This window comes from Diadema setosum, chromosome 7 (assembly GCF_964275005.1).
Source record: "Diadema setosum chromosome 7, eeDiaSeto1, whole genome shotgun sequence".
Lineage (NCBI taxonomy): Eukaryota > Metazoa > Echinodermata > Echinoidea > Diadematoida > Diadematidae > Diadema > Diadema setosum.
Genome location: NC_092691.1, coordinates 1,837,103 through 1,854,352, shown reverse-complemented (window position 1 = coordinate 1,854,352; position 17,250 = coordinate 1,837,103). Strand labels below are relative to the sequence as shown.

At 37.9% G+C, this 17,250-nt stretch overlaps 1 protein-coding gene across 1 annotated transcript in view; it reads left to right on the top strand.

The window, feature by feature from the left end:
* LOC140230428 (RNA polymerase II elongation factor ELL-like) overlaps positions 1-17,250 on the top strand; it is a 65,186-nt gene that overhangs the window by 13,218 nt on the left and 34,718 nt on the right. The window contains exon 2 of the mRNA XM_072310581.1: positions 6,426-6,473. Within this exon, the coding sequence (XP_072166682.1) occupies positions 6,426-6,473 (48 nt within the window). The remainder of the gene's footprint in view (positions 1-6,425; positions 6,474-17,250) is intronic.

The following is a 17,250-nucleotide window of genomic DNA, read 5'->3' as shown; positions in this document are numbered from 1 at the left end:
TAGTATTAAATAAAATCGCGAATACTTGTTTGAACTTGTCGCCAAGCCCTCACAATGGATATCCACATTACGAAGTTAATAGCTTGTATTTACATTGTAATACAATGTGTAGATACTTCTTGAATGTGATTAGCGAAGCCATTTGTCTCAACTTTAAAGGGGTAATATCCGAAAATCTTGTATGGGAAACATCAGTGCTTTTAAAATCACTTGTGATAAATTGTCATCTCAAATCTGTGAGGGATTCATTTTTGGAGATTCCTTTAGGGAGAACACAATTGTCACAGTGAATTGGAGTAAAAGAGTAATTTGAAAATACAGGAAGACCTATGAATCAATGAATGTATTAAACAAATAAACGCTAAATGTTTGTATGTTAAATACACGTTCTGCTCAGTGGGAGGTAGTATGTAGTTAAAACTTTTTCTTGTTTGGTTTTTGTTTAAACAGTAGTGCATGCTGTGTGAACACTTTAAACTACATTGTACTTTGAATAGAAAAGGCATTGGCAATCTGACAACCTTCCCCCCCCCCCTTTTTCAAAAAAAAAAAGAGGAAGAGAAAAACTGCAGCGGCTGAATATTATGTTGATGTTGTACTTAGTAATTGATATTACTCTGTCATGAAAACATTTCAAACATGCAAATACTATTTAAATGTAATTAATACCCTGTCAATTATGACCAAATGTGTGAAAATACAAACTTTTGTACTGTTCTCTTTGGCTTTACTCGTCTGTGAAAGTCTATGGAATATGGAGTGGTTTTCACTTGAACTTGGTTGTAATACATTGCGAATTTGTTTGGAAGGCAAACGGTCACCTTGAATATGACAGTGTACAATGTAGTTTGAAGTCACTTGCTAAATTTATCAGCCAGGACTAAGTGTCAGCATTGTGTATTGTGGTTCAGTGAGTTACACTGGTGAAGTTCCAGGGACCAATTCCTCAGACGTCCGAGTCAAAAGGGCTGGTTTGTTGCCCGTCGTACTACGGTGTAAAGTCATCCGTGACTAAGCTAGAAAGTGTGATGCTGTTAGGTAATGTCATGAGGTCATTATTAGGGCAATAGGTACATCATACCCTCGATACCATCCTTAACTGCACACCATGGCTGTAATACATGTATTTGACACCCCACCCACAAATATCCCACATCTACCTGTGATACTTGTATCAGTGACAAAAATGATGGGGCTGTCCTACTCCTAGCAGTTAAAACAGATTTTCTTCCTCATGGGCAAGACCACAGGTATCAATATGTACAGTGTATGCAAGTATTATTGTTGTTGTTTTTAAGAGCAAAGCCAACTGTACCACTTTTAGATGAAATAGATATGCTGAATATTTTGTGAAGTTTTTATTTTCGCGAATTTCGCGTGTCAGTGCTATTTCGCAAAATTAAAGACACGCAAAAATAATGACTCTGATTCGGATATGAATTTGACACACACGCTCATTTCTCCATTTGGTACAGTACAATTGTACACAATGATCGTAAATTTAATTACTCGTGAAATCGTCGGGAAGTCCTGATTTCCGAAAATTTAGACTCTCTAAATTAATATGGCGTGTATGTTTACCTGTTTATCTGTAATATCACTTGTATTGTATTGCAAATGCTGAATAAATAGTAATAATGATAACAATACAACCCTGTAGTATACAGTAGATTGGAAATTGAATAAATAAATATTGAGAATGTAGGCCTATAGGCCTACAGTATGCACATTCGTATGCTTTTCTGTTGAATACAGCTGAGTGTGATATTGGCAATAGACAATTCTGGTTGATATACAAGAGCAGTTGGTTCTACACAGTATACAATATGATATGATACTACAACAAAAGGATCCGAAAGTCGGGGGAGGACATTTTTCTGAAAATGGCATAACATTATATCCGTACTCTTCTACTTTAATTTCATATATAGCACAACTCATAAAAGTACTCGGTTGCCGAGATATCGATGATTTTATTAGCGCATGTCAAGTGGTTGTAGAAATCAGAGTTTCGAGAAAAACGCCTTCAAAGGTTTCCTTTCGACGCCATCATGATCAAAGGGAGGCGAGACAGTTTTCACCGTTTGACAATAGAAGGTATGCTCCTAGCGACCTCCGCGATGTTCATTCAAGCTTAGCGTCAGCGGTCTACGCACGACCAATCAGTAATCAGGATGCCACGCACTGACCAATAAGATCGCTCCCTCGTTGCTAGGGGCAGAGTCTAGCTGCGGCGCTAAATCCAAATCTTCGGACACGATTCTGTTAAGTTGAAAGTCGGAAAATCATGGCCCAGAAAAACGCTGTTTTCTTGCCTTTCCTTGGATCATTTAGCTTCGAAATTTTGGCAGATGATAGACAAAACATTAGACTACAAAATTATGCCAAAAACAGAAATCCGATTGTTTTGACCAATTATGATGATGTGACTTCAAACTCAATTTTCTCGGCTCAGCCGTCAGCGACTTTAGGATCCTTTTGTTGTAGCGGGTCACATACGCTGTACCTACAAAGACGGGATACATTGTACCTTTCCACCCGTTAAACAAGAATGATGGTCAAGTGTTGTGAAGCTGACAGTGCATTTTTTTCTGTTTTTTAAAGAAGAAAGGTTGTCCAGTGAAAAGACACATGCCCTGGGCTTCTAATTTTGGTTTTCCTTAATGCCATGGCTACTGCTGCTATAGTTGCGTAGTCTAGTGACCTTGAGTCATGCCGGTTGACACAAAAACTTTCTCCCAAGTCCCACGCTAAGAGTACCGAATGCACGTCAGTAGCTGCGTGCTGTGAGTCAGGCACCTGGCAGTGTATGAAAGTCAGTGTGTTATGACGCAAAGAGGGGGTCAAAAACAACACGTACTGGTAAAGGGTAGGGGAAGGTGTAAGGAGGCATGTGTGACTGGATGAGGCTAATATTTTGAGTGTGACTATGACAAGTTGCACATGGCAGTCCATGTGTTCACACTGTTTGGGAAGGTGCCTTTCATACCATTTCTTTACCACTTTTAATGTAAATATGTAGTACATGTAACTATGCCTTAGAGTATGATGTAAACAGACCATGGTATGTTCCTCATAAACAGACTTTATACAGGCTGTATGTGATGTGCCATGCTTGTCCACAATTCAGAGATGTACTGTTTTGTACATACACTGTAGAAAACGACTATACCTACATTTGTATACAGGTGTACGCATAGGCCTATGTGATGCATCACGCGTTACCCCAGGGTACCGTAGTACCCCGGGTAACCGCGTTGTGTAGCGCCACCTCACGTCCACTCGAGGACAGCCAGAGAAAAATGCATGCACTGTGTGTGCGTGTACATAGTCATTCCCATGCCACATGTTATACTATGCGTGCATGGAAGCTGCGATACCACTAGCGTGTGCTTTAGTGCAGTGCAGTGCGGTGGCTAGCTCCAGCACCAAAATAATTTCCTCTTTTTGGCACCCAGGGTACAACCTTTTTAAAAAACATAAATAATTCAACAAAATGGCTGATTTTTGTTTGGTACCCCGGGATACCATTTATGTCATATATAGTATGTACTTTACGCACTTCGTCATCAGAATTCATTGGCACAAATGATATGTTTTGCCATGAAGTCACTATTTACTTTGTATCCATTTTGAAAACTACTTGATGCAACGGTAAACAGTATCATGCACATAATTAAAATCTACAGCCAGATGTCTCCCAAAGTTGTTGGTTTTAGTGTAATTTTTTTTCTCTCTCTCTTTCCCCCTCTCTTTGGCTTATAAATCGGCACATGTGATAGAGAATAAAACACAAGAAACAAAGATTTGTAACTTGGTCTATTTTCTCCAATTATCTCATTTACCTTACCCTTGGATCCGACCATGTCCTCTAAAGGTATTTATGTGAAGAAGAAGAATTGCTGTGTAGGCTGGCATTTTTGTGTGTGTGCAATGTACACTGTATTTGGTTACATTTTTGCAAATTACTGTTGGGCAGTGAATTTAACAACACACAAAAATGTTGCCTTGCACAAGGTTAATTGTGCACGTAGGATAGCCTTGGTGTCAATTCACAAAAACAACATTTCATGAAAATGTCCCTGACCTCCTCATTCATGAAAATATGTGCGCAAATAGCTTTTAAATACTAACATTGTGGGTTGACACTACAAAGAACCCAGTGATGGTACTGTGCTTTACAGAAGTTGGCCTCATGGATGCTGGTATGATATGTGGTTGAGATACAGTCATGGCTAAGGTGTCTTGAAATAGATAGGCTGGCTTAAACACCTGTACAAATAATGGGCTTGTCTGAAGCATGGCTGGGTGTCCCGTACTTTGTGTCTGCTGATATGTGTTACAGGCGTTGAAAGAGATTCTTGAAATAATGGGGATGGCGAGGCTAGGACAGCGGCAAAGCATTTCAAGTTTCGAATAACCAGTGTGAATGGTTGCCGAGCCTTGAAATCACAACTGTATTTCATTATTCATTATGAAAATTATCATACTGCTCGTAAACGTGCGTCCAGTTGACTGACACAGACTGATCACATAAACCGGGCATTATGTTGTGCTTAAAGCCATAATATACTACTGTAGTACTAAAGTACATCATTTCATTACTAGATTTCTGTCATATTAAGGCGCAGGATCAGTTTCCTGAAAATTCTGTAAGTGTGTATGATGTACAGTGTAGCACATTTCCAAGAATGATTAGTAATGCACCAAAAAACCACAACCTCTATCATTCTACAAATGTATGTCATATTGTCTGTTTGATCTGTTATGCCAGTACTCGCATAGCTAAGATCAACATATTAAGTTGTGAGTGAGTCATGAGGAAGCAACATTTTATGCTGTAAACATTACATGATGACATATCATTAAAAGTAAGACAATTTTGGGATTTTTTAAAGGGGACCACCAGACTGAACAAGACCTTTGTTTATAGGTCTAATTTTGCTCTACCAGAACACATGCCGTGAAATATCTGTAGTATGGCTGTAATTTCTGTAATCAAGAAATAATCGTGTTTACAGAGTCAAGTATTTTATAATTCAATACACTTTTGTCTGTTTACTCAAATTAATACATTCAATGTTACAGTGTACTTCTAAACTATAACATTCACTATTGCTTCTAAATTATTACGTTCACTATATTGACAGTAGTATATGGCATCAGCTGCAAGCATGCATGCATACAAGTACGGTAGGTATAAACGAGCTACTTTATTACGTATGCACGCCCTGTGGTTGTGACTGGGTGCATGTAGGGGCCAGTGATACATAATTCTACATTACATTGATTGCATTGAGTGATGTGCCATGACAGAACATCAGCCAGGCAATATACATGTGTTGGGCGAATATTGTCCTTTGTGGAGTCAGTATGAATTTTTTAGATGGTTGTGATATGCCTTTGTAAGTATTTTTAATATCCATCATTGTAGTTACAACTAAGTCCTTACCTGGTGCTACACTACAAAGTGGCTATCAAGAATCTGAGCCAGGTATTACAACTACACATAGATAGATCTGTATTATTCCTTGTTATTGCTAAAAGGCGCACAGTTACTGTAGATATTGCATACCATAAAGACTAGGAATTGTGTGATTTTGGAGGCAATATATTTTATGAAGTGAATTTCAGGACCTTCCAAATTCACAAAAATATTACCAAAGCTTTTAAAATGTCATAATTTGTGAATGAATTGTTAAATTTTCTTCAAACTTCACTTGTTTTCCAACAATTCTTCATTCAGCAAATCCACACATTTCTATTTTAGGTGAATACCAATAAAATGATGGAAAAGTGCACATGTAGGAGGAGTGTGTATTCCAAATCAGGAAACACTTGTTTTATTCTTGTCTCTCTCTCTCTCTCTCTCTCTCTCTTTTTTTTTTTTTTTTAATGTAGCAAGATTTGGATCATACTATGGTATGACTGTGAACTTTGCACATTAAGTGAAAGTAACTTGTGTGTGCTTGAACACTTTTGGTATCTAATCAGTAAGCTGTAACTACATTTGCATTTGCTCTTGCGGTCTTACCTGTATGATTGTATTGAAAGTAGAAGAAAAAAAAAATGGGGGAGGAGGCAAAATCCCCCTGTGCAGACAAGATTTTCACTTTTCTTGACCTGAGAGTTGTAGTTTTTATGCAGCTCATTTGCTAGCTGTGCGAAATTAAGATCAAAGTTCATTTATGGATGTACAAGTATCATGGTTTCGGTGAAGTGTGGTATATTTCTTAGAAAGGTTCAGTTTCAAAAGTACCTGAAGTACTTTTGAGGTAGACGTGATGTTGGAGTAGTAAAACTGAGGAGCAATGAATTAAGTGCACTTAAAGGAGTAGGGTTATAAAGTATTGACTTATACCTGCTGTGTGAGTCTTACCAAGCGCTCATATTCCTTCTCCCTTTTTTCTTGTTCTCTTCTCCAGTATTCAACCAACAAGAAACCTACCATCCAATTCAAAGGGAACAGCGGCGTAAGTACACAATGACCACCATCAGTAACCATAGCAACCACTCTCTCTCCATCCTCCAGCCTTTCTTCTGCTTCCGTATTGCCAACTCCTGTGGAAAGATATGAAAGATGATTGACCATAAAATTTCTCTTTTCTAGATATTTATTTTGCTTTCAAAGTGTACATTTACCTTGCACAGTCAATTATGAACATTTGCTCTTTACTTCACTGCTACTTGGATGGTTGTAAAATGGAGAAATGTTCAAAGTAATTATCATAAGGAAGAGACGAACCAGTCTTGTGAATTATTTTGCGGAGATATAAATGCCCAGGTAAGCAATAAGCAAGTACAGTGTACAGACCAGGTGTGATAGACATTTGTACACTGAAACTTCACAATAAAGAAAGAGATGTTTGCAAAATTACTTCTTTAATAGTAAAAACAGAATAACAGTGAATATACAACATGAGAATTAATGTGGATAGATTAAAACACAATATCCATTTTTTTTTCAACCTTTTGAATGTTGTGGTGTCAATGTTTTGTTTATATGCCTGAAAAAGGTGTAGCACATACATGTATTTGCAAATCCACCCAATAATCATTGAATGTTGATAATACCCTTTCATTCATGTTTTGTAATCTATATCAAACCTCTTAAAGATTACTACACACAGTATGTACCTGCATATTATGTTGATAGAGACAAGTGACAGGCTCCACGGGAGATGTCATTATGTTTTATGTTTCAATATCATATATATTTCTCTCACTCTCATGGGATTCATCCTGGTATGTACTATTTTTATGCCTCCGCCACGAAGTGGTGCCAGAGGCATTATGTTTTCGGGTTGTCCTTCCGTCCGTCCGTCCGTCCGTCCGTCCGTCCGTCCGTCCGTCTGTCCGTAATGAATTTTGTGGACAGGGTAACTATCAAAACCTTTTGAGGTATCCTAATGAAACTTGGCATGTGTATTAGGGGGTGCTCAAGGTCAAAGGTCAAAAGGTCAAGGTTAAATACATAAAATTTCACTATTTCTACCATATCTATGCAATGCCTGAAGATATTTTCTTGAAATTTAGTGTATTCATGTATTACCCAATTAAGATTCTCTGGTGAAAGTTTGGGTCATGAGGTCAAAGGTCAAAAAGTCAAGTAAAAATATCAAAACATGTACTGACTGGCAGTGATTATCTAGAGAATTTAGGGTTCATGGGGTCAAAGGTCAAGGGCAACACTTCAAAATTTTACTATTTCCGTCATGTTTATGCAATGCCAGCAGGATTATTTTTTTTTTACACTTGGTGTATGCATGTATAACCTAATAGAGATTCTCTGGAAAGTTTTTTTTCTTTTGTTTTTGCCTCAAAGGTCAAAAGGTCAAAGATCAAGTGAAAGTGCTGAACTAAGTTTTTCCTCCATATCTTGGAAGTGGCTCAAGTTATCTTGAAACGTACTGCATATTTATGCATGTTCTGCCTGACAGTGATTATCTTATGAATTTTAGGGTCAAAGGCCAGATGAAAATGGTAACAATTTACTATTCAATACAGAAATTGCACTTTTTCTCCATGTCTTGAAAATTACTCAATGCATAAACGTATGAATGGGTCAAAGTCAAGTTAAAGTCCTTAAATCCCAAATAGATGCTCTCCTATTCATCCAATGAAACCTAGGTCAAGGAAGGTGAACATTCAACACATTTGTGACAAACTTGTCATTGTAATATTTTGCCAATTTTGTGAAAATGTAATCGCACATTGTCCACATGTACTATCTATACCTATTAGGAGAATCATGCATTATGGCGGAGGCATACCAGTCGCCATAGCAACATTTCTAGTTCTGGGGTCTAACACAATTTAGGTCCTCTTCAGTTGACAATAATGACCCAGATCTTTACTGAAGGTACATGTAGAGAATGCTTTTGGGTGGAAGTGAAATATTGTTTCACTATGAAGTTCAGGTCGTGCTAGGCAGATGCAACAAATTGGATGGAATTCTGCTCTTTTTTTTTCACCAATGAAATGCATGAGAGAATTCAGATTGGGTGGCCAGTATATAAAAATGCTCACAATATTGAGTTTAATCTTAATGAAGATTTCCCCACATGTGATATGTCTCATATAAGGCCAGATGTCATTTCTGGTATGAATCATCAGACTGCCCCCCCCCCCCCCCCCCCCTCAAAAAAAAAAAAAAAAATGTGTCTTAGTTATTTTGTTGAGATTTTGGAGGAAAAAAAAAATCTTTTTTTTTTATATTTGCTTACATCACACCTATACAGTCAAATCTGTGCAAGGTAATGCAGGATGAGTTGAATGAAATACATAGAATGGGTCTGAATAACCCATCACAGATAATGATTTTTACCCATGGGGGCAAATCGGACAGTCCAAAAACATAAAATCCATGAGAAAAAAAAAAAGATTTTGCTGCCTGTGTTATTTTTGTTAGCGCCCTTATTTGGTGATGGCAACTTGTAGCACTTGTGTGATTTGATATGCACACTGTAAAACACAGTAAAACTGATTGGTTTCTGGTTAAATGAGGTGATGAGTCATAACTGGATGAAGATTGAGGAGAAAAAAAAAAGAAAACAAAGCTGAACACATGAAAATGCACACTCACAATGACACAATGACAGCAGTGCATTATATGCAATGTACTGACCGTGATTTTGACAAGTCTGCCTTACAACCCAGCCCCTCCCCCCCCCCCCAATCCTGTAGCCAGTCATGAGCTACAATGTACAGTAGTACAACACTGACCGTCGGATGTAGGATCAGCGATTGTTGAATTGTTGGTTACTTTTTGGGGGTCAGGAATCACAAATTATGCTACATACTTTTACAAGATTTCTACACACTATGCACATTGTGAATGAAAAGATTTTGATGCTATAAAGGAAGTAGTGTGTGACATAAAAAGCAACAGCGTTTGTTTAACACGGATTTGTGCATTCCCATACTTGGCTAGCATTTCTCGAGTGCTTGCCAAGACCTGGATTTGTCACAGTCTTGTCCTTAGTGTAAAAAAAAAGAAAAAAAAAAAAAAGAACCAAGCAAACAAAGAAAAAGAGAAGATTAAGAGACAGTCTCCAGTTAACAATGAAGTTGAATGGAAGCTTTCATGGAACTGATTTGACTAAGCCAATATGACTAAGAGCGGTTACACACAGTCAAAAATTTGTCATTTGAATGATGATTCCAGTGAAAAATAATTCTAATGATGAATTTTTAGCACGTGTGGAAGCAAATTAGAATCACGAATGCTAATCACAATCACGAATTCAAATTCTAGTCCGGAGGTGAATTCCAGTGAAGTTTCACTCAAATTACGGTGCGAAATTTGCGTGTGTAATGCTTGACCTCCAAAACATCTTTTGAGGGGCGGAGCTTAGTGACTTTTCGAGCACTTCCGTAGATAATACGTGCTATAGAACCTCATTATTTTGATTGACAAGTCACCAAGGATTACGTAACGCCTTCACTCGAGAATTCAAATTTTAATCACAGTTTTCGAGCGAGCGTGTGTAAGGTCCGATAATTTTAAAGACGAATTGCAATCATCATTACAATGATGATTCAAGTTACGAATTTTCTCTCGTGTGTAACCGATCCAACTCACTCTGCACCAGCCTTACTGTATGTGCATACACAGTAATAATTGTAGAGATCTACTGTAGTCTCAGCTGGTGTTACATCATTGCAAAGAGCTTTGCTTTGCAATCTTAGCTATTCTAGAACAGCTTCTTGGCAAGGCCCTTTAATACAGAAACTCAGAAGCAAGTCCGTGGACAACAATCATAATTTCTCTTTTAAATTCATACATTCATTTCCATGAATATTATGCATACTGCGGTAACAGGCGCTAGTAATCATTTCCAGCATTTCTGTATACTTACAATATTTTGTAAACATATCCTTTATTTTGTATTATTAAATAATGAAATCTATGTATTCAATTTCTGCAATATATTTATATGTTTCTGTTGGAAATGGGAAAAAAATGAATGAATGAAAACTGGTTTACATTAAGAATGCAAATTCACACACAGCAAACATGAAGAAAACAAATGACATGTCAGTTTTACCCTACGATGTAACTACTTTTGATTCAAAGATATATATATATATATATATATAAATATATATATATATATATTGTATTATTTTTTATATTTTATTTCATTTTTTTATTGTCATGCTAGTTTCATGTTTGGGGAAATGCACACAAATTTCTATGCCAAAAATTTCCACTTTTTAACAGTCCTTCTGTTAGTAAGCAGAGGTTTACATCGCTAGAAGCCTCTATTGGCTGAAGGGTTGAGCCAATAGGGGCTAGTTCATTTTGAATACAACAGTACAGTACGCGCAATAGAAAACGCCCGACGAAAGTGCGTCCAAATTTCGTCCCAACGCTTTTAGCGTTATTGATTTCGCCTGGGACGTTTTCAACGCTTTTTGCGTCCAGACTTCATGGACGGATTTTGGACGAATTCAACGAATTCAACGAAATCCCCGAACGCTTTTCCGAAGCTGTGGACGCTTTCAACGCTTTCAATGCTTTCAACGCTTTCAACGCTTTCAACCCTTTGTACGCGCGATCACACACACAGCTAGCTCCAGTGTATACAAAGTTAGCTCTAATCGCGAATCGCTAGCTCTTCTTTCGTCGAAGTTCTCTAGGTTTCCCGTCCATTTCTCTCATTTTCTCTCTTTTGCTTCCGTATCATTGTATCCCTTTCTCTTCAGAGTACAATCATACTTCTGAGAGTGTTTTTTTCTCATTTTTATTAAGTGATTACCCTGTTTGCCACAATTTGGGGTGAGTTTTTGTTCGAGTGTTTGTTGAGTTTTTCGATTGAACGATGTGTCGATTATCTTCGTGTGTGCGAGAATATCGTACCCGTACCCACTCGTTTGTTTCCGTGTAAGTATTTTTACCGTAAAAGTGTCTTCATCGTTCGTCTTCACGCATCGGGTTTTCACCCTAGTTTTCCTCATCGTAGTTTTCCACATCCATTTTTTTTTCCGGTGCAAGATACTCTGTGTATTTTCTGCTACGGTAAAATGCCATCGTCGATATTTTTTGTGTATTCATCGTAGTTTTCCACCTCCATTTCATTTTTGTGTGCAAGATGTGTAGCTAGGTCTGCGATGTCTGAATCAGATGTGTTTTGTGAGAGTATTAACCACGATGATTTTGAGGATTTTGAGGGTTTCGCTTTGGATGAGATTGACTGGAATGATAGTGATAATGATAATGATTCTACTATCTAGTGGTGTTGATATAAGAGCTCTTATGATGATGCAATTTATTTCGTGTGACCGACCATCATGACGTTGGCGATGACGAGTACGAAACGATGTATGTACAATGTAGGCCTGTATGATCTAAGACGAGAGTGACACTGACGACATGGCCTGGCCCTGGGGGCTGTTTTAGTGTTGTTCGCTCGATCGTGCACTGGAGTGGTCTTAGAGACCTGCATTTTATTTTTTCACTTAATTGTATCCTTTTGCTTGTTCACTCTGGTTTACTGCTACCAAAATTTATGTCTCTGAAGAAACTCAACCAGAAGCTAGACAATATGTTTGCATCAGGTCCAAGTCTGTAAATTGCGATGTTCCTACTCCTATTGAACTCGAAATCCCATTTTCTTTGCTCTTTTTTCCACTGATAAATTATTTAGAACTGTACTGCATTTCTGATGAATTGCTTTTGCGTTATATCATGAGCCTGCTGAGTAGGTGTTTCATTCTATCCTTTCAATTATCTTTCTATCACTTTCTTCTTTTGACCCTGGATGGAAAAAAAAAAAAAAAAACCTTATCTTGCCATGTAAAGACAGAACACATGCCATCATGAAATATCATGACATTACGAAAGTAATAAAAGAAATAGGTAAGCGATGAAAATTCTTGTTTGTAAAATCATAAATCAAAGGTGATTTCATATGAACCAGCTCTTTGAAATGTATTTATTTTGCCTATTGATACTTGCTTTGCAAGTATACATTTTCTCTCCCATGGACTTTGTGTCCCCCTTTTTTTATGTGCTTTAATGATTATTATTCTAATTTGTTTTGTCAATATCATCATTATTACTGTATTAATATTACCATACTTTGATATGGTTAATTGCATTTGTTGATTGACTCTCACTTTCATTTTGTTGCATCCTCTTGGTACTTGTACAGATCCTTTCTAGGGCTTGCTGTTTGCTCACCCCCCCCCCCCCCTTTGCTGTTGCTATTTCACGCTTTACCTTTCTTTATCTCTCTGTTGTTCCTTATCTTGTTTGATGTTGCCTCCATATTCATCCTTTTCCTTCAATGGTTGCCCCCGGGCCCTCACGGCGACCATTACTAACCTTCCCCTGCCTTTTGTCTGTCCATCCTCCTGCTCTAATCCCCCTCCCTTTACCTGTTGGGCTCCTTGCCCATGACTTCCTACCCTCTCCTTTTGTTTTCTTTGTTCCGTGTCCCTTTGCCCTGACTGTTCTTGTTGTGTGAAGTCGCTTTACATGTGTGTGGTTGCTTTTTCTGCCTATTTGCCATTTTGCTTCTGACGAAGGTTCTGCTATAATCGAAAGCTTAGGTCCCTTTTGACTCTATCCTAAAAACATTCATGTACACTCCCAAAACTTGCTGGGCTAGTAATGAAAATTTCCATTATCTAGCAGGGGAGGGGGAATGCTTTCATTTTCTCAAGAGAGCTTTTGTGTGAGAGAATGAAAAACTTGATTGAGTGTTGCCAAGTTGTTTTCAAACGTCTTCATTTTATTTGATCTTAAGCATAATCACTTTCGTAAGTACATGTACAGTATTACGATTTCTTCTCCCTTGACTGTAATCGGAAAGTTTGCCATAACGACGATCGCCAATGTGTTTGGATGTGCCGATATGCGAAACACGTGGTTCAAAGGAATGCACCATGTGCTACTAACTTACTGCCTTAGAGGTTACTGCTAGTTGAATGAATCGAATGCGCCATAGGCTTAGTTACGGTAAACAGTTTACGTTCGATGCGAATAATTATTACGTCTTTCAGGATCGAGGAATAATACACACAAAACATGCAAACAAACAAATCCACGAACGAGTGTTGATAACCAAAATTCATATGAAAAGTAATAGGCAGTTTTGGTGAGCGTGAAATTTTACTGTCATGATTTTGCTGTTTAATCGGGTGGTGGCTGCATCTCACATAGGACATCTCAGTGAATTTGTCTAGGCATATGAGACCTTTCATAATCTGTGATTGCATTTTTGAGTGATTAATCAATTCCTTTTTACAGCTCGGGAACATATAAATACATTGTACTTAGATCAAGTACGCAATAATCGACTGTTCGATATATGCGCCTAAAGAAAGGCGAAAGAATCAGAACATCTTTGCAATGATTGCTTTAACTCAACTCACCAGCGAGTTCTTCGATCGATATACTACACCAGTGCGCGCATTCTTTCGTCTGGCACCTGGGGTCTGGCACGCACCTGGTTTTGTGGAAATTTCCACAAAGGGATCCGAGGGTGGGGTTTTTCCAATCCCAAGAGACCGCATTATACACAAGAAGACAATCTCGTCGCTTCTATCATTTTCCGTCACTCGTGTTTTCCCCTTATTCTTTGCTAATAATGAACGTTTCGATTGAACTTAACGATGGTTGTTCACACGTGGTTCCTTTTGTTGTGAGGTGTAGGTACAGTATTTTCTTTTTTTATCATTCTTGGGAGGGGAAAGAAGAGTAAAAGAGGGAAAACTTATTTAAATAAACGAAGGGCACGTATAAACGCTCAGCATCCACAGCAAGCCGTCTTTTACATCAGCATCGTTGATTATCATCACCTGCACTATCATCAGGCATCACTCAGATAATGTCCTTTTTTTATAAACATTTAGAAACGCGATCACCATCACTCGAGATAAACACTACACGTAGCAGTGGCAGATCCAGAGGGGGCGCATGAGGCGCACGCCCCCTTTATTTATCGTAAAAAAAAATAGAAGTGAAACCCGGAAGTGGCACCAGAAATATTAGTTGCGCCCCTCCCCCCTCCTGTACAGAATTCCTGGATCCGCCCCTGCCTGTACGAAAATAAATGTCAACAGACAAAGTATCAACAACCTCCCCGACAACTACATAAACATTACCACAGAGCACACCGAAGCGGCTGGCATCAAACACCCTTCGAAATACTGCAGCAAAGCGGGAAATCGCCGTTACGAAAATGCATGTACACAGTGCGAGGCAATTGAAAGAATTACCTTCAGATTAAGAATATGAAGGGAACAAATGAAGTGATATGAAACGAAAGAAATCGTACACCAAACGAGAGGTATAACGACCTCCAATAGGCCCTTAGCCGCAGCATATCAATAAACATGACGTATAAATAAGCACACGGAATATGCGTGTTTCGGATTCCTCCCTTCTATTTCTTTCCTGAACTATTCCCAATGCCCGAATAAAATAATGACTAGTTTGTTACTCTGATTTCTTCGTCTGAGGAAAGGAAGTTCGTTCATCCGAAAACAAAAGGATTGACACTCCGAAGGTTTGCTAATCGGGCAATGCCCCCCCCCCCAAAAAAAAAAAAAAAAAAAAAAAAAAACAGCCAACAAAATGCTCGTTAATCAAAATATTGGTTAATAATGTTAAAGACGATAATAATAATAATAATAATAATAATAATAATAATAATAATAATAATAATAAGAAGAAGAATTATAATAATAATAATATAACAATAGACAGAAATAAAACAATATATGGCCCTATAGCAATTACCCGCAGCATGATTACATTTTCGAATCAACAAACCTGGATAGGCACAAGGAATATGCGTGTTTCGGATTCGAAATAACGCCGTAACCATCGGAATAGCGCACCCGTTTTCTTTTTCGGAATAATGAACACCACGGAAATCAATAAAATGATTTCAAAATAAGAATCCATCGTAATTCTTGCCTTAAAGATTTTCCTGAACTACGTGTATTCTCAATGCCCGAATAAAATAATGACTAGTTTGTTACTCTGAAAGTGGTGTTGTGAGTTAAGGAAGTTCGTTTATCCGAAAACGAAAGGATTGACATTCCGAAGGTTTGCTAATCGAACAATGGGGAAAAAAATAATAATAGTAATACATTTTATTTTCACACTAGGTACGAACATCTATGGTGTAGGGAATTTGCGTGTTACGGAACATTTTATCACTTTCGCATCAGCGAACTTTACGTGCAGTGGGTACTTCAAAAATGCCTCCCCCTAAAAAAAAAAAAAAAAAAAAAATGTATATATAATTACACCAGCACTTGAGCATAACAACAAACAAGCAAGCAAACAAACAAATAAACAACTTAAGATTTAATCTCATAGCTGCTTTGAATATTTCATGTTCCGTCTGTATACTTCTTTTCAGAATTATCTCTCGCTTCCCGCTTCACAACTAGGAAATAAACGATGTCAAACTATAATAAGAATTAAACTTATTGTCTTGCTCTGAATATAAAATTCATTATTCCAAAAGTTCGTTTATCCGTGAATACAACAGGCTCGATACTACAGTACTCCGAAGGTTTGCTAATCCGACAATAAACGCACCTATCCAATCACAAACATTCGTGCATTTTCGGATTATGAATCATAATTTGACTATCACATTTACGAACATCTATTTTTCGTGTAGGGAAGTCGCGTGTATATCTGAATGTTTCATTTTCGTACTAACGAACCTTATGGGTGCATGGGTACAACGATCATGACCCTCAACCCCCCACCCCCCCCCCCCAAAAAAAAGAAAGAAAGAAAGAAAGAGCCAAGTCAAACTAAGAATCAGTCTGAATTAGTCGCTTTGAAAATTCCACGTACCGTCTGAATTATCTCTCTGTCCAATACAGAAATAAACGATATCAAACTAAGAATTAAACGTATTGTCTTGTTTTGAATATTTTTTTTTTTTTTTTTGCTTTTCTGGGGCCCGTTGCATAAAACTTACCATTGAATTTCAATGGTAACTACCGTCAAAATTAGGCATCACAGCCAATCAGCATCAAGGATTATAAAATTTACCGCTGATTTGAAGACTTACCGCTAGAAAGGAGCGGTAAGTCCAGCGGTATAAGGGTTTTATGCAACAGGGCCCTGATTCAATAAAAAAAAACGGGCAATATAACGCGCAATTGCTGAAGAAAGACAAAATATTTAATGACCAAATAACGGCGAACAAATCCTTCTAATTTCTTTTTTCCTCTTTTTGGGGGTTAATTTTCTTTCTATACTCAAATGGATTTTACGTACACGCAATTTCAGTGAAACCATTTTCTTTTTGGTCGGCATTCTACGATAAGGTTCCTGTGGGTTCCTGTGGGTTCACCCTCGCCAAAATTGCGTGATTTCTCTTAAATACTATGAACCCGAATGATCTCTGATTGGTAATTTAGTCTATTTCATGATCAACAGTTGTTTATTTTCTGCTTGTAAAAAACAAAACAAAACACGTGAACTACTACATCGTAACATCTCTGTTTCGTTCAGCCGAGCGAGCCATGCCATAGCAATGGCGACGCACATACGGCGCACTCGCCTTTCCCATACGTGCACATTCCCTGGTTACATGCAGCCCGCATACCACCATGTGATGTATCAGGTGACTTTCACTAAATGCAGTGAATAATCTGCTAACGGTGCCGTACTTACAGCTAGGGTAAGGGAAACTAAAACTTTTACAAATTGCTTCAATGAAAACGGCATCGATATATGTATACATGTTACCATTTTTATTATGT